Source organism: Tenrec ecaudatus, chromosome X (assembly GCF_050624435.1).
Source record: "Tenrec ecaudatus isolate mTenEca1 chromosome X, mTenEca1.hap1, whole genome shotgun sequence".
Taxonomy (NCBI): domain Eukaryota; kingdom Metazoa; phylum Chordata; class Mammalia; order Afrosoricida; family Tenrecidae; genus Tenrec; species Tenrec ecaudatus.
Genome location: NC_134548.1, coordinates 112,341,530 through 112,364,064, shown reverse-complemented (window position 1 = coordinate 112,364,064; position 22,535 = coordinate 112,341,530). Strand labels below are relative to the sequence as shown.

The window sequence follows — 22,535 nt, the reverse complement described above, 5'->3', positions numbered from 1 at the left end:
ACTGCTGAATCTTGGTTGCAAAGTAGCTATTTAGGAAGGCCAGCTTGCCTGGACTTAAGCTCTTCCAGGCAGAGGCCTTTGGCTACAAGTCACGATGCAGAGCGTAGGGTTTGTACAGGTTTGTTTTGTGGAGGGGGTAGTTGGGAAATGTTACAGAATACACAGTAGAAGAGTTGTTTGGGATGCTGGGCAGAAGACAGCGATATGCTGGGAGGGAAATTTGCTTGGGAGCTGAGAGCTCTGAACTAAATCCTGGGATCACCTTGAGCTTGTCACTTCACCCTTCTGGTCCCTTGTGTGAGCTTCAAGAGGAGAGGCTTGGACTTAATCTCTGATGCTATAGCCATTTCTAACATTCTAGGGCTTGGGGGGTTTCGCAGGAGATTGTCAGTGATCTGAGGAACCATAACTCTACTTTTTTCTTGGACCCCTGAAACTCTCTTCTTGACCTCTAATCTTTTCTCAACCTCCTCTCCCAAACACTGTTTCAGGCACCAAATGTAGCCCCGGGGTACATCTAAATGTTCTGACATGGCAGTCAGCATGGCTGCCATCCCTGCACATGATAGGGCAGGGCCAAACTACTGTACAAAGACTTTTGAGGGAACTTGAGACTCGATTGTCTCTTCCTCCCAATTCCACTCAGAGACTGAGCAGAATTACTGAAGACTGGTACGGGGGGGGGGGTGGAGGAGCAGTGGAACAGAGAAGAATCAAGCCCTTTAGGGAAAATATAAGTCTCTGCTGTATTCATTTCATCCATGATTCGGCTGCTGGCTGAAAGAATCCCCTCACTAGGATGAAGACAACTTCACTACCAACCACAGGAAAGGTTGATTTCAAAGGAAGTATTGATTGTGGGCTGAATGTCCATTGTCCCTCAATGCTTGACTGGCCCAACTTGTTCTTGTCTGTCAAGCTCAGTCAGTTGGGGATACCTAGCATTGTTTCTTGGCTTGATGGCCAACTTGTGTGACTTTTGGAAAAGAGTCTATTCTATGCTCTGTGGACCATGGAGTGAAGAATGTCTACTTTCGTCCTACAAAAGTCTTCAGAGTTACCATTAATTCCTAGAAAAGCAGGACACTTGTCCTTTCTCTACTTTCCACTCTCTGCCTGAAAAGGAAGAACTACGGAGCAAGATCAAGTCCCATGATGAATCCATCATTTTGTTCTTCCTCCTCTTCTGTTCTTTAAATGAAGGGACCAACCCTAACCCTTGTTTCAGTATCAAAAGACTTCATTTCTTCTCTGGCAGGTGACATTGTGAATATGCAAGTGAGGAGAGGTCTGAATTAGTGGAGAGCAGTGCAGAGGTCAAAGGTTAAATATGGGACTGGATGGGAGACCTACACCTAAACATTTCCTGATCGCAAACTACAAATAGAAGCAGAGTGCCCTTGCCACTTCCATCTTATTGGTGGATTTTTTTGTTTTTAACTAACTTGTAAATATATATTATTATAATATAGTTAGATTTAAAAGGAGACCCCTGGAATGGCATTTGGTTGCTAACCACAAGATCAGCGGTTCAAACCCTCTAGCCACTCTGTGGGAGAAAGATGAGGCTGTCAGCTCCCACAGAGATTTATAGTTTTAGAAACCCTATATAGTATAGCTATGAGTCTAAATTGATTTGATGACAGTGGTTTATATTTAGAAACGGAGCCCTGGTGGTATCATGACTACAGTGCTCAGCTGATGAACCGTTTCTCCAGGACTCCGTATCTCTTTGGAGGCTTGCCTCTTTGTCCTTGTGTTAGTTCAGGTAGACTAGAGAAACAAATTAATAGGTACACTCATATGTGTATAAGAAAGAGCTTTATATATAAGAGCAATTGAATATTGAGGAAGCATCCCAGCCCAGTCCAGATCAAGTCCATAAGCCCAGCATTAGTCCATATGTTGATACTAGTCCATACATTCCTCTTTAGACTCATGCAGCTATGCAATGATGCCAAATGCAGGAAGCTCACAGACCAGTGGGTAGAACGTCTTGTGGATCCAGTGATGATAGAAGCATCTCAGCACTGGCATGGTTCTCCACTTGGTCAAGGGCTCTTGCTGCCATCAGCTTAGATCCATGTGTCTTGTCAGTAGAGAGTCTCTTAGGGAGTGTGTGTGTCCAGCCTCCAACAAGCTATTTATCTCCTTAGCGCCTCTAAATGAGGTCATCAAGCTGCGATCTGATGGACAGGCTGAGCTCCACCCCTTCACTCTTAAGCTTCCAATTGATAACAGATTATGTAAGTACCACAGTTTTCTTTATCTGGGAATTCTCTAACTGATGCTGGTTGCTATTTGATCTTGAGTGGAATCTCAGCAAACTTTCTGCCAGAATCTGAGTCATCAAAAAAAAAATCCACTTATAAACACACACACCCCTTCCTGGAGCCGCGGACAAACTGAGCTCCCCTGTCCTTGCTTTCTGTTTCCCCCTGGGTGCTTTTCTAAAGGGTAAACTGTTTATCCTTCCTTCCTTGGTAAACCTTCTAAATGGCCCTTTACTACTACATTCCATCATTTCCTAGACCTGGTCCTGTATATGGAAAACAATTGGGGCTCCCAAAAGGGTTGCTTAAGGTGACACAGCTGAGCACAGTATCCTGGCTCTGTGCCACGACTTGCCTGAAAATGTCAAGACCTCAGCATCCTATTTGTCTCTCCTGAAAACTGGACCGTAATTGAGGCTGGTTGTACTGGGTTTGCAGTTGTGAAAGAGCACCTGCCTTTGACTCAGCAGTGGGCACACTGCTGCGGGAAGTGAGGGGATTATCAAACACGTGGGATTTAACGCATGCTAGAAAGGCAATGTGAAGGTTACAGAAAGAAAGTGACAATGGGCCGTGTGATTGGTAGGTTTATTGTGCCATTCTGCCTAACACAGGCAGGAAAGAGAAGTCCAAGCGAACTAAGCAACACTCTCTTGGTGTCTGCTGCTGATGTTGCTGACAGTGCAAGAGTGAGTGGCAGCAAGAACTGGTGTGTGTGTGTGTGTGTGTGTGTGTGTGTGTGTGCACGCACGCGCGCACGCACATGGCCTGCTGAGGTCTGGAGTGATCTGTTGTCTGAGTAGCATCTCTGGTGACTCTTTGGGAGTGCCTGCCATAGATTAGAAAAATCTGTCACTTTGGGTCACATGCAGCATAACTTCGCAAAATGAATGAACCCACTCTGTTCAATGTGACACTTTACCCAGGGATTCCAATTATTCTGGGTAAGTGACTGGTGAGAAGAGTCTCATTAGTACAGTATGTGTCCAAGCCACAGCTACAAATCAAAGAACAAGGGCCACGTTTAGTCAGGAAAAAAAAGGCTGCTTGTCGCACTCCAACTCCTCCGGCCACAACCGCACTCTCAGAGTTGTGTTGCTGGCAGGAAGGGCACCATCCTCAAACTGCCAAGAAGCGCTTCACTGAGACACACATGTCCATGCTCAGAAGACAAACACTAGGTGAGCAGGGGCATCCTCTGGAGCGTCACATTGATCATTTGGGCATATAGCATTGCTTAAAGTAACTATAAGCATCTTGCAGGTGTCATTCGTGCAAATTCAGCCTTTTTTCTCATTCTATGTCATTTGCCAACCAAGCCTTTAGTGACTAATGTCCAGTGTCCTATTGCAGCACTGGATTGATTCTTGGTTAAAAAAAAAAGGAGTGAAAAAAATCCAAAAAAAAAAAAATTAACAGACAGAAAGAAGGGAAGGAAGGAGGGGGGAAACCAGATAAAAAGGGAGGATAGGGGGAAGGAGGGAGAGGGGTAGAGAATGGGAAAGTAGGGAGGGACTAGGTAGGAAGAAAGGAGGACAGAAGGTGGAAGGGATGGAGAAGTGAAGAGAGAGAGTCTAAATTATTGAAGACCCCCCAGAGAAGCACCACAGCAAGAGTGCTGTTATTCCTACGTACCTGCTAGCAAGTAAGGTGCTTTTAATAGTAGCAAATAATGTATGCTCCACCAGAGAGAATCCTGGAACCTGCTTTGTTTGGATTAGGGTTAGTTGATTGGCAGATACATTTCTTGGAAGGATATCTTCCCACTGAAAAGTAGTCTGTCTCTCTCTCTCCTCAACTGTGAATACATGCCTTATTCCACTGCTCTGGGAGGCACCCAGGTCTTGTGGCACCGCTGATGATCCATACAGGAGCCTTCTTTGGGAAAGGATGATATTACTAGCGCATTAGAATGATAGCTACATCTTTGTGAAGGAATAATATTACTAGGCCATTCGAATGTAAGCTATGTAAGGGCAAAGTCTTTGTCTGCTCTGTTCCCTGTTGTATTTTTTCCATCCCGAACATCTGGCATATGATTTGTTCTCAGTAAACATTTGTTGAAGCGTGCATGAGTCAGTAGGAGTGAGAGCCGTTCCACACAGTAAATATGTATTCATGCACACACACACCCAAGTTCTGTTGTTTGTATATTATCTAAGGGCTTCACAGTTTACAGAGTGGGTTATCTCCAACCCCAAATGAATGAAATGACATATTCAGGAGCATGATCACAAGCAAAAAACAATTTGCTTTTGAGGAGAGATGGGACATGGTCCCATCATCCCCAGACATGGATGGTTCATTTATGAGAAGCAATAGATCAGGAGAATCCATACCAACTATGTGTGACCCTTAAGGAAATTCTTCTGTTCACCTGTGACTTGCTCTTCAGTGATGGATGGTCTGAGTAAGGCTCTGAGGCTCTAGAAAGGGACAAGTAATGCCTACATGGATGGGCCTTACTGCACCTGCCTAGCTGGTGTCCTATGTCTCTGTCAGCCTCTGGGGACTACACAGAAATCTCAGCAAAAAATGCAAGGCTATTGCTAAGGGATGCTCTCCGGCGTTGAGATTTGCTCAGTGGTTGGGAACCTGGAGGGTTCAGTTAATAGCTCCAAGACCCCTCCCCTACCTGTGCCCCCCTTCCCATTTTGATACCCTAGGTTTTTCCTGCCAAACCCACACCTACCCACAATCCTCCATAAAAGAAAGAAGCCGACTCTTCAAAACACTGGGCTTGAACCAGTCACTCTTTAAGATGAAAGCAAGCAGAGCTGACACGTCTGCCATTTTGTTCGACTTCCTTACTTCCACTCAGTCTATGGCTGTGGAACTGTCATCACCTGCCCCCCTCAATCCCACACAGACTGTGGGTCATTTCCTGAAGTCTGGGGGGCTAAAGGGCTCCCTCCCTCTGCCAGCCGAGCTCCTTTAGCACTGAAAGTTGAACCCCCACTTTCCAGTAAACAGCCACATCCTTGGAAGTGGAAAATGACCCTGAACAGAAAAACTCAACACACAGCGAAAAGATGCAGGCTTGCTCCTTGGGGATCAAACTGCAATGCCCCAGTCCTCGTCAGCAGATTTTTCAAAGGGCGTCTGTCTTTTCTATCATCCCCCTTCCCAATGTCTTTCCCCAAATGCTTTTCAAAAGTAGCTAAAGCTCAGAAAAGTGCCGCAGCATGGGGACAGAGCCTGTTTGGGGACGTACCCACATCCCACTTTCTACCTCAGGAAGTGGGGAAGGTAGTATGGGGAGCCATAGCCTCCTGGCTCCTGGCAAGGGGGTCTGGATGATTATCAAACTTTGCCCCCAAAGTACAGTGCTAAAAGTCATTGGATTTCAACAATACTTCAGCCACAACGAGAAGTCATAGTAGCACACCAGTTAAGCACTCAGCTGCTAACCAATAGGTCGGCAATTCGAACCTACCCAGCAGCCCAGATAAAGGCCTGGCAATCAGGTCCCATAAACACAACAGCCTAAAACCCCCTATAGAACAGTGCAACTCTGTCATATGGAGTCGATCTCAACAGAAAGCAAGTCGGTGGCACGTAACAACCACAACATTCTTTTCTTTCAATGAAGAGCTCGTTTATTTTAGGCTTTTGGTTTGTATTAAATTTGTGCGTGCCTCTGTGTGTGTACATGCGTGTGCCATGCAGTTTGTCACTCTGAGCCATCTCTACTGTGACGCAGACATTCCTGGATGACCGACGACCTTCTGCTTTTGGGACCCAGGCTGGCCATCACAACCACAACATTCTAACACAGACCTCCTGCTGCCTGGACAGAGGTGTCAGGAACCCTGTGGGAGGGAGGATGCAATTTCAGTCCCTCCCCACCCCCCACCCCCACCCCCACCGGGCTGAGATGTGGCAGACTCTTTCCAGACATGAAAAATTTATGAAAATGTGCTTAATCCATTTTTAACAGCTCAGTCATTTTGGTTTTTTGGCTTTTTTTTGTTTTCAGGACAAAACAGTATCTTTCTTCCTGAAAAACACTTGGCGTTGCGTAGCTTCTCTGAGGCGCCAGGCCAGAGAGATAGCCAGTTTGGGCCAATGTAGCAGCCAGGCACACTACAGGAAACCTTTACAACACATTTCAAAAAGTGGAGATTCATACCTATCACCATTTCATAAAGAGAACAGAAAACAGAGGCAGGACGGGGCTTGGCAAAAGGTTGTGCTTTTGTCAGATTAGAGAACCCTCAGTTCATCTTCCCAGTGGTACAGGGAACACTTTGGTTGGACATCTCCCCTGCTGCTGGTCCATTCTGAGCATCAGTTTCCCGGGTCTGTTGCCTCCTTTCTTCCCTTTTTCACCTCCACAGCCTGGACCCTGGTGGTTTTGGAAAGCTGTAGTTCTGGATGTCTGGCTGCCAGATGTTTGATCATTGATGGAGCCTTGGGTACAAAGAGGTCTTTCCTCCAGGAAGCTGTTCCTGCTATACTTTCAACACCCAGGGATCCCATAGGGGCCACAGGAGGTGAGACCTCAGGCAACAGACTAGTCCCCCGAAGACTGAGGATGAGTCCACAGGCCTACAGGGCAAGTGACTGAAAACTGCTTCCTCCTTTGTCCTTAGTACCATTGTCTCACCTCTGCCCCCTCTCTGTGTGCCCTGTGTATCGTTCTTGTTTGACAGAGAGTTGAGGAAACGCCACTGGGTGCTCAGGATGTGTGCATCCTTTAACAAAAGGCCACTTCTTGTCTACGTGGGCTGAGCTCTGGGCTGGGCCTTGGGGATTTGGTGGATAACCTGTCTCTGCAGTCAAGGAGTTCACAGTGTAGTGGGGGCACTCTCCCACGTAAACTAGCAAAGGTAACAGAGTGCAAAGGAGTCCTGCGGGCACTGTGGATTAGGGGTCGAGCAGCATATGGTAAGGTCGGCGGTTCAAACTCACCAGCCCCTCTGTGAGAGAAAGCAGTCATCTCCTCCCCTAAAGACTTACGATCTCAAAAATCCCACATAAGGTTGCTATGAGTTGGACTCCGTTTGATGACAGTGGTTTGGGGTCGTATTTGTGGTTGTTGTTGTTACTGGTGTGTGTGTGTGTGTGAGAGAGAGAGAGAGAGAGAGAGAGAGAGAGAGAGAGAGTTGAAGGTCCTGTGGAAGCACACCTATTTGCATGGGTGGGTGGGTATTCTCAAGAAACCTTCCATAAGAAAGTGACAATAAAGCTGAGTCCAGCAAGGAGAATCAGAATGAACAGACTAAGTGCTTTGGGTGGAGGAGCAGTATGTGAACTAGAGAGACATTTGTGGAAGGAGCAGGCTGGCCAGACTGCACAGGATCTTGGGTACAAGGAAACTACTGCGTTAAGCAGAGAAGTCAAGGGCTGCCCAACCACCCCCTGGCTCCCCTGCCCTGGAAGTTCTGGAAGTACTCTATGTCCTTCTCTTCCTGTTCATGGAGTGGGGATTAGGACTCTTATGGGAAATAGGTAGGGAGGGTAGGCAGGTAGGAAGGTTGCTAGAAATGGCTTTAATACAATTCGCACTTTGTATTTACCGGGCATATAACTGTTATTTGAGGCTTGTAATGATTCTAGACCCATTTCTGAGAGCCCAGTGCCCCCATAAATATTTTAGTATGTGTTCATCAGAAGCCTTTTCTTTCCCTTTTATTTGTACTTTGAAAATCCCCCTTTAATATGAATACAGCCAGAAAGGAGATGTGGCGCAAATTCCCCCCAACGGTCGCCTAGTCATTATTGGCTCTAAGTCGTCAATGGACCCTGTACAAGAGATGCTGGTGCTCCCACCAATATGCCTCTGGAGAGGCTGAGGTCAGTGCTGCCATTTTCTCTGGGACTGACTCATGTACAGTGGGAGGAGACCAACCCCATCCCCTAGCACATGCTCAGGACTCAGCAGATCTTGGAAAGTTGGTGTGGGTTTCCACCCAAGAGGAAACGAAAACCTTAGCTTCTTGCCATTGTAGTGTAGGAGGAAAGTGAGGATGGAGGAAAGGGAGGGAGAAGAAAGTGAAGCACAGAAGGAACCAGGAGACACTGATTAGCCGGCAGGAAGAGGGAGAAGGAAGGAGAGAGGAAAGAAAGTTACAGGGACAGAGGGAAAAAATGGAAGGGAGGGAGCAACACTGGGGAAATCCCAGAAGGGTTTAAAGTATGCATGAAATCTTTTAGGGAAGGGGGCAGCAGATGCACCTGGATACAGTCTATAAGCAAGTGGCCTTCACAATGAGGCCAGCCCACCTTCCCTGCTTCCTTCTCTAGCCAGGGCTGAAGGCCCCTCCAGCCTATCTAGGGCTCTCCTTGAGACTAGGCCCCAGCTCTTGGCCGCCCTCTGTCCCACCAAAGCCTGCTGGGTCCCAGGCCTGGCTCGGGCCTGCCAGAACCATTCTCTCTTCCTATGATCCAGGCTGGTGAAGGGAGACTGGAGAGGAGGATTTTGAGAGCTGCAGAGGGCACCGCAACCTCCCCAGAGATGAGGAGGGATGCAGGCGAGGGGAGCAAATGAGAAGTTACAAGGGTGAAGGAGATAGGGGGAGGGCAGATTGATGGATGGACACACAGACTGGCCAGCAGGAAGATTGCATGTGAGGAGGGCACCGAAGTCCTTCAGTTCCCCCGTTCAGAGGGTTGGGGGCAGCTGCCACTGAGGCCGTTGCTGCTCCTCTTCCTCCTCCTCCTCTTCCTTCATTCTTCTAACCCTGAAAGCTAGTCATTTTGAGAATAGCAATAACAACCCGCCTAAACTCTCCTGGGGTCCTTTCCAACCCCTTGTAAAAAACAGTCTGGTGAGACTCTGGCCCCCGCTGAGCTCCCGCCAGGTCCAGAGAAATGGTGGGGAAGAGGAAACCACGCAGCCCCCAAACCCTCCTCCCACTGGCGACGTCCAAGCTGGACAGAGCACCTGGGAGCCTCCAGGAGCAGCAGCTCGCAGCCCACGCTCCTCCCCAGCACAGGGACACGCTTGGAACCCCACTCCAGCTGCTGGCGACTGTGCCTTTAAATTGCTGCTTTTGGAGGGTGCATCTGGGGGGAGGTGGGAGGGAGGGAAACATCTTCCTACCAGTCTCCCTCCTCCCTCCCCTCCAAGATTCTCCAGGGTTTGGAGAGTGATTGCTGCCCAAAGAGAATCTCTTCCAGCTCCTCAGCCGGCAGCAAGTCCGAGCAGGAGCAGGAGCAGGAGCCGCTAGGGTTATCTGTGTCAGGATCATTTCCAGAGGAATAATTCTGGCCCCTGACTGGTAAAGACGGGGCAGAGGAAAAGAGAGCCGAAGAGGAGAGAGCGTGCGCGCAACTCCCAGCCTGGCCCCCCACGGGCTCGGAGCAAGCAAGCGCTTACAGCCCAAGTTGGAGGAAGACTCTACACTTCGGGTGCTGGCGCTGGGACAGCCCCTCTCACGTTGGCGGCCAGGCTGAGGAAGGGTTCCAGGGTCCCCTCGGAATGACCACTCTTGCTCCTACGACCCTTTCCGTCCTTCTTCTGTGGACCTTGCCTGGGCAGGTCCTCCTCAGGTGAGCTGAGTGGGGGTAAGAAGGTGGTCTATGTGTAGACACTCCTGTGTCCCGGCCAGAAGGCGCCCAGGTATACCTCTTAAGTTTGCAAAAAGCCCAGTCAGGAGGGCTTCAGGGAAGGCCAATAGGTTTTCCTAGGGCAGGTCAAGGCCCTGCGCTAGTGGGAAGGTTTCTGCATGGACCGGAGCTTTGGGAGCCTTAGCGAGGGCTAGGCAAGTAACTGAACTCTGAAAGGGATTCCAACCATCTTGCCATCAAGCTCTGGCTCCCTACTAGTTTGGTCACACACTGCTCAGTTCTCGGAAAAATGAGAGCAACATTTGCCAGCCACCTTCCTGGGAGGCTTCAAGTAGCTGGAGTTTGCCGAATGGAGCTGAGGTGGCCCAGTCTGGGACCTCTGCAGCCGCCATCTGCCTGTGAGTGTGTGGCTGCTAGGAGTCCCTGAAAGGGGATCCTGAAGTAGCAACCATTCACCAGAGCTTGAAGGCAATACAGGCTTTGCCCACCTTCCCCACCCCCTCACAAAACGAAAGCTCCAACACATAGCAGCCCTATAGGACAGGGTAGAACTATCCCTTTGGGTTTCCAAGATAGGGACTCTTTCTGGGACCAGAAAGCCTGTCTTTCTCCCATTTGCCCACCCCCTTAACGTTCTTCACTTTTTCCCATGTATTTCATTAGACCAAGAGCCAGTGTAAGTGAGCTGAGCAGGAGAAATGGCTGGGGCCTGACTTGAAGGGAGACAGAGGGTTGGGTACCACTGGGACATCCTGCTCCTCTTCTGGATCAGAGCATCAAGGAGAGGAGTGCACTAGGGCTGCCTGCCTCTGAGGACCACCCTCCACCCCTGCTGTGGGCTGGCTGGTGAGCAGGGATGGAGTGTGGGGCTGGCAACTTCCTAAGGGTGACAAGCAGCTCGAAGTGGACTGGCAGCTCAGCTGGAATTGATCAGAGGAAGCAGAGAGAAGAGGGTGCCCAGCTGGGTCTTACTGGCCCTCCTGGAGGGGAGCTGCCTTATGACCCAAGCTTCCGCTGCAGCAGTCCTATTTGGGGTTGGAGACTGGGTGTGGTGAGAGCAGGAAGGGCCCTTAGAGAGTTCATAGTACGTTTGGAAATGGAAGCCTAGAGAGGGAATGTGACCTGTCCAAGGTCACTCGGGGACCCAGTGACAGATTCAGGATTCTCCCCAAAGTCCACCCCAGGACCTTGCAAGTGTGGGATTGTCAATTCAGGAGCCTCCCAGGTCCTGCCAGGTGGGAACTTTCCAGGAATGAAAGGGAAGAAGGAATTGTGGCAGTGTTTCAGCTCTCCAGGCCTCAGATGACAAGAGGTGCTGCAGTACAGCAGGGGACCCAGGACAATTGGACCCACAGCATGTCTAGGGGTCCTTGAGCTGGGGCTGGTGGGAAAGGTGACCTGAGCGTGAGGCTGAGGACAGTGGGGAGGGTCTGTCCGGCTACACCATGTGCATAGCCATGTGGCCTCCCAGCGAGCAGGTGGCAGGCAGCCAGCAGCCAGTAGCACCTGGCCAGTGTGGACATCTTGTGGTGAAGCCATGGACTTCTGCTTGCTCCAGCATCAGCACCAGCCTCCTTGGACTTTCATAACCTGCTAGGCTACCTGCTCTGGCAGCCCAGACCTGCTGTCCCACCTGGGACAGGAGTGGCTTCTGTTCCCAGGGCAAGGACTTCCTTCGGTTCAGGCAATTCCAGGGGGTAGTACTCCAGGCAGGAAGGGGCTGCCACTGACCTTCCCCCACTCTGGGTTGGCAGCCCACTCTGAGCTATTGCCACTATGGGGGCTATGATACATTTCATTTTGGTGTCCAATCACCCCAGGTTCAAATCTTTGTCACGTACGAGCTGGGTGCTCCTGAATGAGTGCCATCACCTCACTGACTCGTAGCCTCTTCATCTATATTATTGGAATGATCATGATGCCGATCTGAGAGGAGCGATGGGAAACTAACACGAAAATAGGTGCAAAGTGCTTAGCAGGGTGCTTAGCTAATCTTTGTGATTCTATTGGTTTCTGGCTGGTACGTGGGTTTCCTGGGAAAGAGGGGCTTGTTGGCTCAAGGAGACTAGGACACGGTGGGATGCGTTATTACCTTAACCCCCAGAAGTCACCCTGCCCACCCCAGCGCAGCCCCATGAGATAGCAGAAGCAGCAGTGGTAGTGGTGGATTTCACGCCAGTGCCTGCCGCAGCGGTGATGGCAGGATGGAGCAGAAAGCTCATGGCCGGCCAGGAGACCAGCCTGAGCTCTGCCCAGAGCCTTGCACCCCGCGCCCTGTCCCTTAGGCTTGGCAGAGCCTCTGGTCCCTGGTCTAGCCGTTGGTTGGTAAGCAGGTAAGCAGACATGTGGGAGGGGTTTTGCTGCTCTGAAAAAAACCCACATTTGTTCGGAGTTGGTTTCTGTATTATGCTGAAGCATGTTGCCCACCCCTCTCCTCCCCACAAAGCACATTTTTAAGGGAAAGAAGATGGGAACTGACCTCCGAAGGGCCACCCCATGTTCCTAGGTCCCTGCTTCTCCACCTAATTCCTTATCAAAATGAGTTCACGTGCATGCAGCTGCCATAACCCTCAAGTATGCGGGAGAACTCACAACATAGTTCCCTGCTGGAGTAAACACCAGAACCAAGCCCCCTTCCCTGGAAGGAAGGTCCTAAGGATCCAAGCAGCCCGGCGCCAAGCCCGAGCCACGGAAATCCACTCTCAAGGATGCAGATGGACACAGATCCCATCTCAGCCTTGGCTGGGCCAGATGGGCAAAACGTTGTAGCAACTCTCTGACTCTCTGTTGCTGGCATTCTTCTCTGAGTGCTTTTAAAACACTTTCTAAAGCAGAACCCCGAATGAGGCCTCACTCTTGGCTTTGAGGCCTGTCCCTGCAGCTCACTAGCTCTGGGACTTTGGACAAGTCATTCCTCCTTTGGGAGTTTCCATTTGCTCGTTGGAAAGGCCAGCTCTCGCCTTGAATAGGGCTGGTGAGTATGAACAGACACAGCACTTTTCGAGGTCTAACTCCAGTGTTAGGTAAGGTTGTTTGGGGGGTTCTCTTCATTTTGGAAATGGACACCCAGACACCATTCTTCTTCTATCATCCTGCCTGTTTGAGAACCCAGTCAGAGGTTGGTGGGGATGGAGGCTCTGTCACAAGTATAGAAAACACCTTATCTTGGGAGTCTTTATCTCTCCTGTCCAGGGTGGCCTTGGCAAAAGAGGAACTCAAATCTGAGACAAAGGTGGTTTCCCAGCCCATGTCCCCCTCTGATTTTCTGGACAAGCTTATGGGGCGAACATCTGGATATGACGCCAGGATTCGACCCAATTTTAAAGGTATGTATTATTTACCCTAAAAAAAAACAAAAAACAACAAAAACCCTTTTCTGAAGAGACGAGTCAGTCAGGGTGCAGTATAACACCAATGAAACATATAACTTTCCTCTGGTTCTTTAATGCTTCCTCCCGCCCCCCCTCCCCCATCATAACCCCAATTCGACCTTACAAATCTGGCTAGAGCAGAGCATGTACATGGGTACGGATAAGAGCTGGAAACACAGGGAATCGAGGACAGATAAACTCCTCAGGACCAATAAGTAGCGATACCAGGAGGGGTAGGGGAAGGTGGGGGGGAGAACCGATCACGATGAGTTAAATATAACCCCTTCCTAGGTGGATAGACAACAGAAAAGTTGGTGAAGGGAGACAGTGGTCAGTGTAAGACATTGGGAGAAATTTTTTATAAATTATCAAGGGTTCATGAGGGAGGAGGGAAATGAAGAGCTGATATCAAGGGCTCAAGTAGAAAGGAAATGTTTTGAAAATGATGATGGCAACAGATGTACAAATGTGCCTGACATAATGGATGAATTGATGGATCGTGATAAGAGCTGTAAGAGCCCCCAGTAAAATGATTTTTTTAAAGCACACACACATCATTTTCCACTTCTTTTGGGGGTACACTACCCAGCCATACTTATTTCCTGTCCCAAGAAAAGGAGGCTGGAAGTACGAGATGAAGCTAATGCTTACAGCTCAGGAGACACCCTTCCCCATTACCCAGGGGGCCCATGTAGCTGACACTGCCTTCTTCCCAGCAATGCCCTGGCCTGAAAGTCTGGGAGGGAGTTCTGTGATCTGCTCCCAGTCTCCTGGAATACTCTGCCAATGGGCTGTTCTTTGCTGCCCTTAGGCCCACCCGTGAATGTGACCTGCAACATCTTCATCAACAGTTTCGGCTCCGTCACCGAGACCACTATGGTAAGGGGGTCTCCCTCTTCCCTGCTTCCATTCTTGTGTGAATGCAACAAGCGCATCAGATAGCAAGCACTTCCTCTCTCTTTTGCGGTCATGATTAAAGTCATAGAAGGTCTGAAGTTGGTCACTAGACAGTCATCTTTCTCTCACCCCAGGCTTATATAGCTCAAGACAGGCAAGTGTTGGCAGCGGCTAGTCAAACGTGTGAGGTAGCTGGGTGCAGATCATAGGCTGTAGAAACGGAGCATTCTGGGTTCAAATCCAGATGCGACCATACCAATAGTTGTGTGACCTTAGGCAAGTTATTAAAATTTCTGTCTGTTTCTGTCCCCACCATAGATAAAATAGGGAATGTAACAGTGCCTTCTTCGTAGCATTCATGTGAGAGTTAGATGCGACGATCACATAGAGAAATCACTTAGCAGAGAGTCTAACACATAATCAGTATTCATTAGTGTCTTGGTCCCTCCCATCTTGGTCAAGTCAGCCTGAGGTAGGCTCCTTTTGAAATGGAAAATGCCCACACTCCCAATTTCTCTTTCATGGTCCTCCTGTCCATCTAGGGTTGCTGGGCCCCTGGTCATATCCCTACCACTGATGGGTCCATCTCTGCTCCTTCCCAGGACTATCGAGTGAATGTCTTCTTGCGGCAGCAATGGAATGATCCACGCCTGGCTTATCGAGAGTATCCAGATGATTCGCTGGACCTCGATCCCTCCATGTTAGACTCTATCTGGAAGCCAGACTTGTTCTTTGCCAATGAGAAAGGGGCTAACTTCCATGAGGTGACCACTGACAACAAGCTACTGCGCATCTTCAAGAATGGGAATGTGCTCTACAGCATCAGGTGAACCTGCTGAATGGCCAGGAGAGTATGGAGCAAGAGGAAGAAACCAGCTGGAGGCCTGTGGGTGGGAAGAGGGTCCCCTGTTCTGTGCTAGGCTCCAGTAAGCCAATGTCACTTCTTTCTTGTTTCCAACAGGCTGACTCTCATTCTGTCTTGCCCAATGGACCTCAAGAACTTCCCCATGGACATCCAGACCTGCACAATGCAACTGGAGAGCTGTAAGTGTCCCTGCAGGGTCACAGAAAATACCAGCTAGTCAGTCCCATCCCATGATATTCCAGACAGGAAAACAGAAACCCAGAATGGGAAGGGACTTGGCGGATGACACATAATCAGTTCTGAGCACAGATGACACTAGGAACCAGAGATTCATCTCCATATTATTTGCTGCTCTGGCTTACAGATGCATGTAGAAGACCATGTAACAGACCCCCTTCCCTGCCCCCAAATATGCCCCCTCTCATAGTACCTGAAATATTTCTACCTTAGTCTCCCTCAGTCAAGCTATTGAAGGTTCCTATAAAAATGCCAGTGTTGGCAGGAAAAGGAAATTCCTTGATTATCCATGAACATAAATAATCTTTGTAGAAAGTTAGGAGAAGATAGCTCGAAAAAGAAGACAGTGTCCAGGTAGAGAGGTCAGTCCGGGGCTATTGTATGGTAAGAGTGCCAGCCCGAAAGGGCTACCCAAAGTGCAGAGGAAGCAAGAGCTGAGAAGGTTAGACCATCATCTATTTCCATGCATTCTCAATCTCCTCGGTAAGTTAGGACGGGGAGATCAAGAGATCACCACATGGTTCTCAGAGAAGGCCTGTATGGCTATTTCCAGCACGTAATATTGGTGAGAAATAGGAGGAATAGACATCTCCTGTGTAGTCAGTTCTTTTGAGTGCATCAACCACTTTCGCATCCAGGTTCTCATTGCCTCCTCACAGCAACTCTGAAAGGTGGGTAGCCCAGCTACTATTATCCTCAATTGATAGAGAAGGAAGTGATTTGCCCAAAGCCAAACCTCGATTCTGGACCAAGGCCCTCCACTGGACATCCATGAGCCTTCATGTCTCTGCTTCCCCTTCTATCTGACAAGTCTATTAATTCCATTTTCCATGAATTTTTTGAAGCCCTCTCCTACAGTCACATATGTGGTGTGAGCCTTCGTGACTGCTGTGAGCAACTTGGCATGTTCAAATGTTAGCTCTCCATTTGCCCCAACTTCAGGGCCTGGAGAGGAGTCTATGATGTGTCCATTGTCCCATGCATGATGAGCAGGATATTAATAGTTCTACCCTCCTGGAGGTGAAATGGCAGGAGCCCTAGATCTGAAGCTGGCTCAATTCAAGACATGTGGTTGGTACACATGCACAGTCCCCTGGGTTGGAGATATGGCAGAAGCTTCCCAGCAGGGCTCCTTGACATCTTTCCAACCTTCTTGACCTGCTTTCTCAGGTCCACCAGATTATGGTAATTGCTCTTCAGACATCTCAATCTTTAAAAATGGGTAAGAATGGAGTCTAGAATCCTCCTAATTTACCCAGTATGCGGTGGGCCCACAAGACAAGAGCCAAGTCTATCTTTCCAAGATGCGCAGGAAGCTCCTGAAATCCAAGCCTTACTCCTTATCAGATCCTTCCTACCAGTTCTGACCCAATTCCTGACCCTTATCCACCATCCTCTGCCATTTCTGTTCCTTTCAGTTGGCTATACCATGAACGACCTTGTATTTGAGTGGCTGGAAGATGCTCCTGCTGTCCAAGTGGCTGATGGGCTGACTCTGCCTCAGTTTATCTTGCGGGATGAGAAAGATCTAGGCTATTGTACCAAGAACTACAACACAGGTAAACATCCAGGATCATTAGGGTCTATAGATGGGAGAGAAGGGGAAGATATGGTGGTAGTGTTTCCTATAGCTGATCTCACTTTATAGGCACAGCAACCCCGTAAGGTAGAGTTTGGGTGCCCCATTTTTTAGAATGGGAAAATTGAGGTTCTAAGAGGTTAAATAGATCATCCTATATCACAAAGCTAGTAAATAGTAGATTCTGAATTCCAACCCGGGCATAATTCCTTGTAACATGCTGCAGGACTAACAAAGCTATGCCAGTGAGTGACAGGGAATGTCCCACCTTGGAAGATGGGGAATCTACATCTGGGAAGAGTCAATGGCTTTTCTGAACAGGGAAAGAGAAGAGCCCAGGGCTCTGGGCAACTTCCTGTTCACAACCCCTCTCGTTGCTGTGCTGCCCTCATGAAGTGGCTTGTTTTCCCAGATGGGAGAGAGACATGGGCCTGGAAGCGGGAAGGGGCTGTTTTTTCCCAGTCTAAGTATCTGGCCCTCTACTTCCATTGAGGCGTTGCTGACTCATAGCGATCGAGCCCTTGTGGGTTTCCGAGGCTGTAACTGTTTATGGGATTGGAAAGCACAGTCTTTCTCCCATGGAGCTGCTGCGGATCATGTGGATCACAGCCCAACAATGTAACCACTATACCACCAGGGCTCCCATACAACTCCATAAAAGCTGCTGGTTTTAATTGTCTCTGGTAATTTGTGTTCAAGGATCTGTGACCCTCAGAGGAGGAAACAGGCTGAAGAAGGGAGGTTCTGGGATCCTTCATGGCACTCTGATATGCTTTGGGTGTTGCCTTCTAAATATGAGTGGACATGTATGTGGGGGACTGTAGAGAGCAGGAAACAAAGGAGACATTGAATTTAGAAAGTTCAGGTAGATATGGAAATTCATATACCTATTGATGAGGAGGAGGTTAGCAATATGTATATAGGGCAGTAGTTTTCAAACTTTGATGTGAATTATGTCCCCCTGAGGAGACTATTAAAATGTTCATTCTTACCTCTCAGAGGTTCTGATGGCATGAACTTGGAGTGAGGTCCAGGGATCTGCATTGTAAGGATTCTGATGTAGGTGTTCCTGGGTGTCTACTTTGAGAAACTTAAGAATTAAAAAATATATATTTTAACTTGTTAATCCAGGAACCTCATGCCTTAGAATTTTGAATAAGTTCAAAAAAAATTCCTCGATAGACTGTTATACAGACATTAGGAAGAATCATTGTAAAGATTTCAACTTGGGAGAGTTTGACTGAAATCGGTAAAAATAAAGGGAACAATTACATTGGAGTAAAATATTTCAACAAAAAATAGTGTTTTCACTGGATTAATGTATGGATTGTGATATGAGATGTAAGAGACCCCAATAAAAGTAAGAAAAAATAGTGTTTTTTAAACTTGAAAGGAAATAACACTAAACGTTTCTAAAATAATAAGTTACAATGAATAAGAGCAAGAATTTTGGAATCAAATAGAACTCAGATAGAATTCACAATCAGTTTGAATTTTGGCTCTGGCTTTTACTAGTTGGGTGGGTAACTTGGAGAAACACAAGTATAGCTTAATTTCTCTGAGCCTCAGTATCAGAGTCTATAAAATGGAAGTTGCTATTAACAAAGAGTTGTTGAAGGAGGAAATGAGAGAATGTCTATAAATCTAACAGCACATTGTAAGGGACTTAGTAAAAAATCATTATTCCTTTCTACTATTTTTTAATACAAAAATAGTCTCAAGTTATAGCAGAATTCCATTCTAATGACACTATCATAAATCAATTCGATGAAAGTCGAGTATCTCTTTTTGCTCATCAGTTTTCATTATTAGTGCTTTTTATTATCAAGATTCATAAGGGTTTCCATTTTTACAGAAGTAGATCAACAGTTCCTTCTTTCCAGTCTGTCTCTGTCTTAGCAACGATGTTACTTTGAGGGCTAAGATGTGCATGATCCAAATCAAGGTATTTTCTCATATGCATGTGAAAGTTGAACCATGAATAAGAGGAAATGATCATCAATGAACTGATGCATTTGAATTGTGGTGTTGTCAAAGCATATTGAAAGTTCTGTGGATGGTCAGCAAGCCCCAAACCATACTCACTGCCAGCCAGTCAGCGCCCCTGTGATTTCAGAAGCTGTAAACTGTTACCGGAGCCCATAGCCCCTTCTTTCTCCCAAGAAGTAACTGGTGAGTTTAAACTACTTCACCCAATAGTGTGGGCTGTGAAAAGAATGAAAACAGAAAGTATCTGTCCTGGAAGAAGTACAGGCTATGAAATCCTTGGAAGCAAGGATGGTGAGAATTTGTCTCATACTTTAGACATTAGCAGGAGGGCCCAGTTCCCCAGATAAGTGCATCTTGCTTGGTAAAGTAGAGGATTGGCATGAAGAGAAAGCCTCTCAATGTGATAGACCGACGGTTGGCTGCAACAATGGGCTCACGCTTAACGACAATGGCGAGGACCATGCAGACTTTGGCAGTGCTTCATTCTGTTGTGCCCAGGGTCACTATGAGTCGAACCGACTAAATGGCACCTAACAACAACATTATTCAAAGCTCTGTAAATTCATATCTGTTTGCCTTTGGGGGTTGGAAACATCACATGTAAACATCTGCAAGGGAATTTCGGAGTATGCTAACATCAGAAAATTACAGGTGGCAACGTTGCATGTAATAATAATAATAAAAACATACCATCATAAGTGCCGTTCCTGGAAACTCAAATACGGAGTATCCTGACATCTACCTGTACTCATCAACTGCTAATTTCATGATGAAAAACAAAATCCCAGTTCCTGGGTGGTGTAAACTGTGAACACCCTTGGCTGCTAACCCAAAGGTTGAAGGTTCAAGTGTACTCAAAGGTATTTAGGAAGAAAAGTCCCGTGATCCACTTCTGGGGAAAATACGTCATTGTAAATACTACGGAGCAAGTTCTACTCTGACCCGACACACCTGGGGTCTCCCGGAGTGAAGCTCGGTTCTACGTTAACTGGCTTCCAAATTGCAAAGTTAAAAGGAAAAAAATGTGATTGTTTAAAAAAAAAAAAAAAGGAAAACTAAGAAAGAAAGAAAATATGGGTGCCTGGCAGAGGCATGTCATGCCTGGGAGAGGCTGAGGTGGAGTGACCTCAGGGAACAGTAAGGGATCACAGACAGCATCACACAGCATATCAAAGTCATACCAGTCATTGGTAGAATCACTGGTTTGGAAGAATTAGGTAGACTTAAACGTTGTGTTGCTAACGGCAACGTCAGCACTTTGAAATCACCAGCTGCTCTGCAGAAGCAAAAAAAAGGGCTTTCTACTCCCATAAAGAAATGCAATGTAAAAAACTTACAAGGGCAGTTTTCCCCATCCTGTAGGGTCACTTTGTGTCAGAAACAGTTAGATGGCAGTCAATTTGGTTGTTGGTTTGTTTTTTTAAATAAAACAAAGAAGCCATGGTAGCATAGTGGGTTACACTTTGGGCTGCTAACTGCAAGGTCAGTAGTTTGAACCCACCGGTCACTCTATGGGAGAAAGATGAGGCTTTCTGCTCCTGCAAACATTTACAGTCTTAGAAACCCAAAGGGGGCAGTTCTACTAGGTTCTACAGCAGTGGTTCTCAACCTTCCTAATGCCTCGACCCTTTAATACAGTTCCTCATGTTGTGGTGGCCCCCAACCATCAAATTATTTTCGTTGCTACTTCATAATTTTAATTTTGTTACTGTTATGAATCGTAATTTAAATATCTGATATGCAGTTTGTATTTTCATTGTTATAAATGGAATGTAATTAAACATAATTAAAGCATAGTGATTAATCACAAAACAATATGTAATGATATGTTGTGAAATGTTTATGTTTTTTCATGATCTTAGGCGACCCCTGTGAAAGGGTCATTCAACCCCAAAAGGGGTCTCAACTCACAGGTTGAGAACCACTGGGTCACTGTGAGTCAGCTTTGACTCCATGGCAGTGAGTTTGGTTTTGGGAGATATTTTTTAGGCCAGAACAAAACAATGAGATACACATCCTTCCCTTTTGTTTCGGTTATCTCAAGCCTCTACTTCTGGGAAAGGCTGGCTCTGAGGGAATGTTTTCTTAGCCTCAGGGCTGTGAGAAGCTGAGGAGCGAGAAGATGGCTGGCTGGGAAGGCAGAGCATTGGTACATATGCCCGGGGCCAATGCATTTTGTGTTGGTGGAATAGAATGCTGCTGCCTGCTGCTTCACAGGAACCTCTGCCGCTGTCCAGGGCTGCTCTCTGATGTGCCCATTGTTTCCTGATGTTTGCTGTTCTCACTGGCTCAGGACACAGACAGCACTGATCCCATTGAACTGTTGTTGCTAAAGAGCTGCTGGGGTACCAGCAAGTGCAAACAAGGCTGCTGAGACCTGAGTGGAGCGTGAGCTAATTGCTTTAATAATTACAACAGTAGTAACAGCTATCTCTGTGCTCAGCACCTGAAATATGCTCCCTCGTCTAATTCTTATGGTAGCCCTGTCGTGGAAGTGAAATTCTGCCTGTTTTCCAGGCAAGGCACCCGAAGCTCAGAAAACTTGGGTATTTTGCCTATAGTCACAGAGTTAGCGAGTGGCCGTTTCAGGGTTCACTCTGGCTCTGGAGTCCTGCTCTTCATCCTCCTGTAGTACTGTCCCAGGGATGGTCCTCTGCTAGAAGTGAGAGGAAGGAAAGCCAGAGGGCAAAGTGCTTGATGGTTATGCTGAGAGCTTCCTCATTATGCACCTCAGACACTACCTGGGTCGGTTTGAGAAAGGTCATTGATTGCCCCAGTTGAGGTGCCCAGAGGCAGGACAACAGAGATAAAACTACTCTAGTTCTGATCCCTTAGGCTGAGCTGCAGGCTGGAGACCTCGGGCCTGATACCTCACCTCTTTCCTTGCAGGGAAATTCACCTGCATCGAGGTGAAGTTTCACTTGGAGCGGCAGATGGGCTACTATCTGATTCAGATGTACATCCCGAGCCTTCTCATCGTGATCCTGTCCTGGGTCTCCTTCTGGATCAACATGGATGCTGCACCTGCCCGTGTGGGTCTAGGCATCACCACGGTGCTTACCATGACAACCCAGAGCTCTGGCTCCCGGGCCTCTTTGCCCAAGGTGAAGAGACTTGCAAGGAACTTGCTTGCCATAGAGCTCCCTATTTCCCATCCATCTCCTGCTCCCTCACATTCCTCATTCCCTGTGGAGGCTGGAGTTAGGGATGCTGTCTGACTAAAGGAGTAGAGAAGATGCCATACTTTTGAATTCCTCTCGGGAAGACTTTCCTTAAGGTCCAAGAGTAGTGGTTCTCAGCCTTCCTAATGCCGCAACCTTTTAATACAGTTCCTCATGTTGTGGTGAGCCCCAACCATAACATTATTTTCATTGCTACTTCATAACTGTCATTTTGCTCCTGTTATGAATTGGGCAACCCCTGTGAAAAGGTCATTCAACCGCCAATGGGCCATGACCCACAGGTTGAGAACCACTGTCCTACAGCAAAAAGACAGACCCTTAGTGAACAGAAGATCCTAACTTCTCACGCTACTGATGAAAATATAGCCCAAAGAGGTAGTGATTCCTTGGAGCGGCCAGGGATCATTTCTTGTGTGTTTCCTAGGTGTGCACACATATTGAGCCTCTGAAACTTAGGCCAAGCTTGGGCAAGGATGACAGGGCTGGGCTGGGCATGTTATGCTAGTGGCCTAGTGTGGAGACCAAAAGGCAAATGAAACAGTTCAGTCCTAAGAACCCTGCCCGAGGCTATTGCCATCATCACGCAAGAAAGCGATTCTCCGCTTTCTCAGGAAAGTGCTGCCGTGG

At 47.7% G+C, this 22,535-nt stretch overlaps 1 protein-coding gene across 1 annotated transcript in view; it reads left to right on the top strand.

The window, feature by feature from the left end:
- Positions 1 to 22,535, top strand: part of LOC142433653 (glycine receptor subunit alpha-4) — a 41,245-nt gene that overhangs the window by 8,016 nt on the left and 10,694 nt on the right. The window contains exons 2-7 of the mRNA XM_075538437.1: positions 12,981 to 13,114; positions 13,971 to 14,038; positions 14,659 to 14,882; positions 15,018 to 15,100; positions 16,577 to 16,717; positions 21,616 to 21,830. Of these exons, the coding sequence (XP_075394552.1) occupies positions 12,981 to 13,114; positions 13,971 to 14,038; positions 14,659 to 14,882; positions 15,018 to 15,100; positions 16,577 to 16,717; positions 21,616 to 21,830 (865 nt within the window). The remainder of the gene's footprint in view (positions 1 to 12,980; positions 13,115 to 13,970; positions 14,039 to 14,658; positions 14,883 to 15,017; positions 15,101 to 16,576; positions 16,718 to 21,615; positions 21,831 to 22,535) is intronic.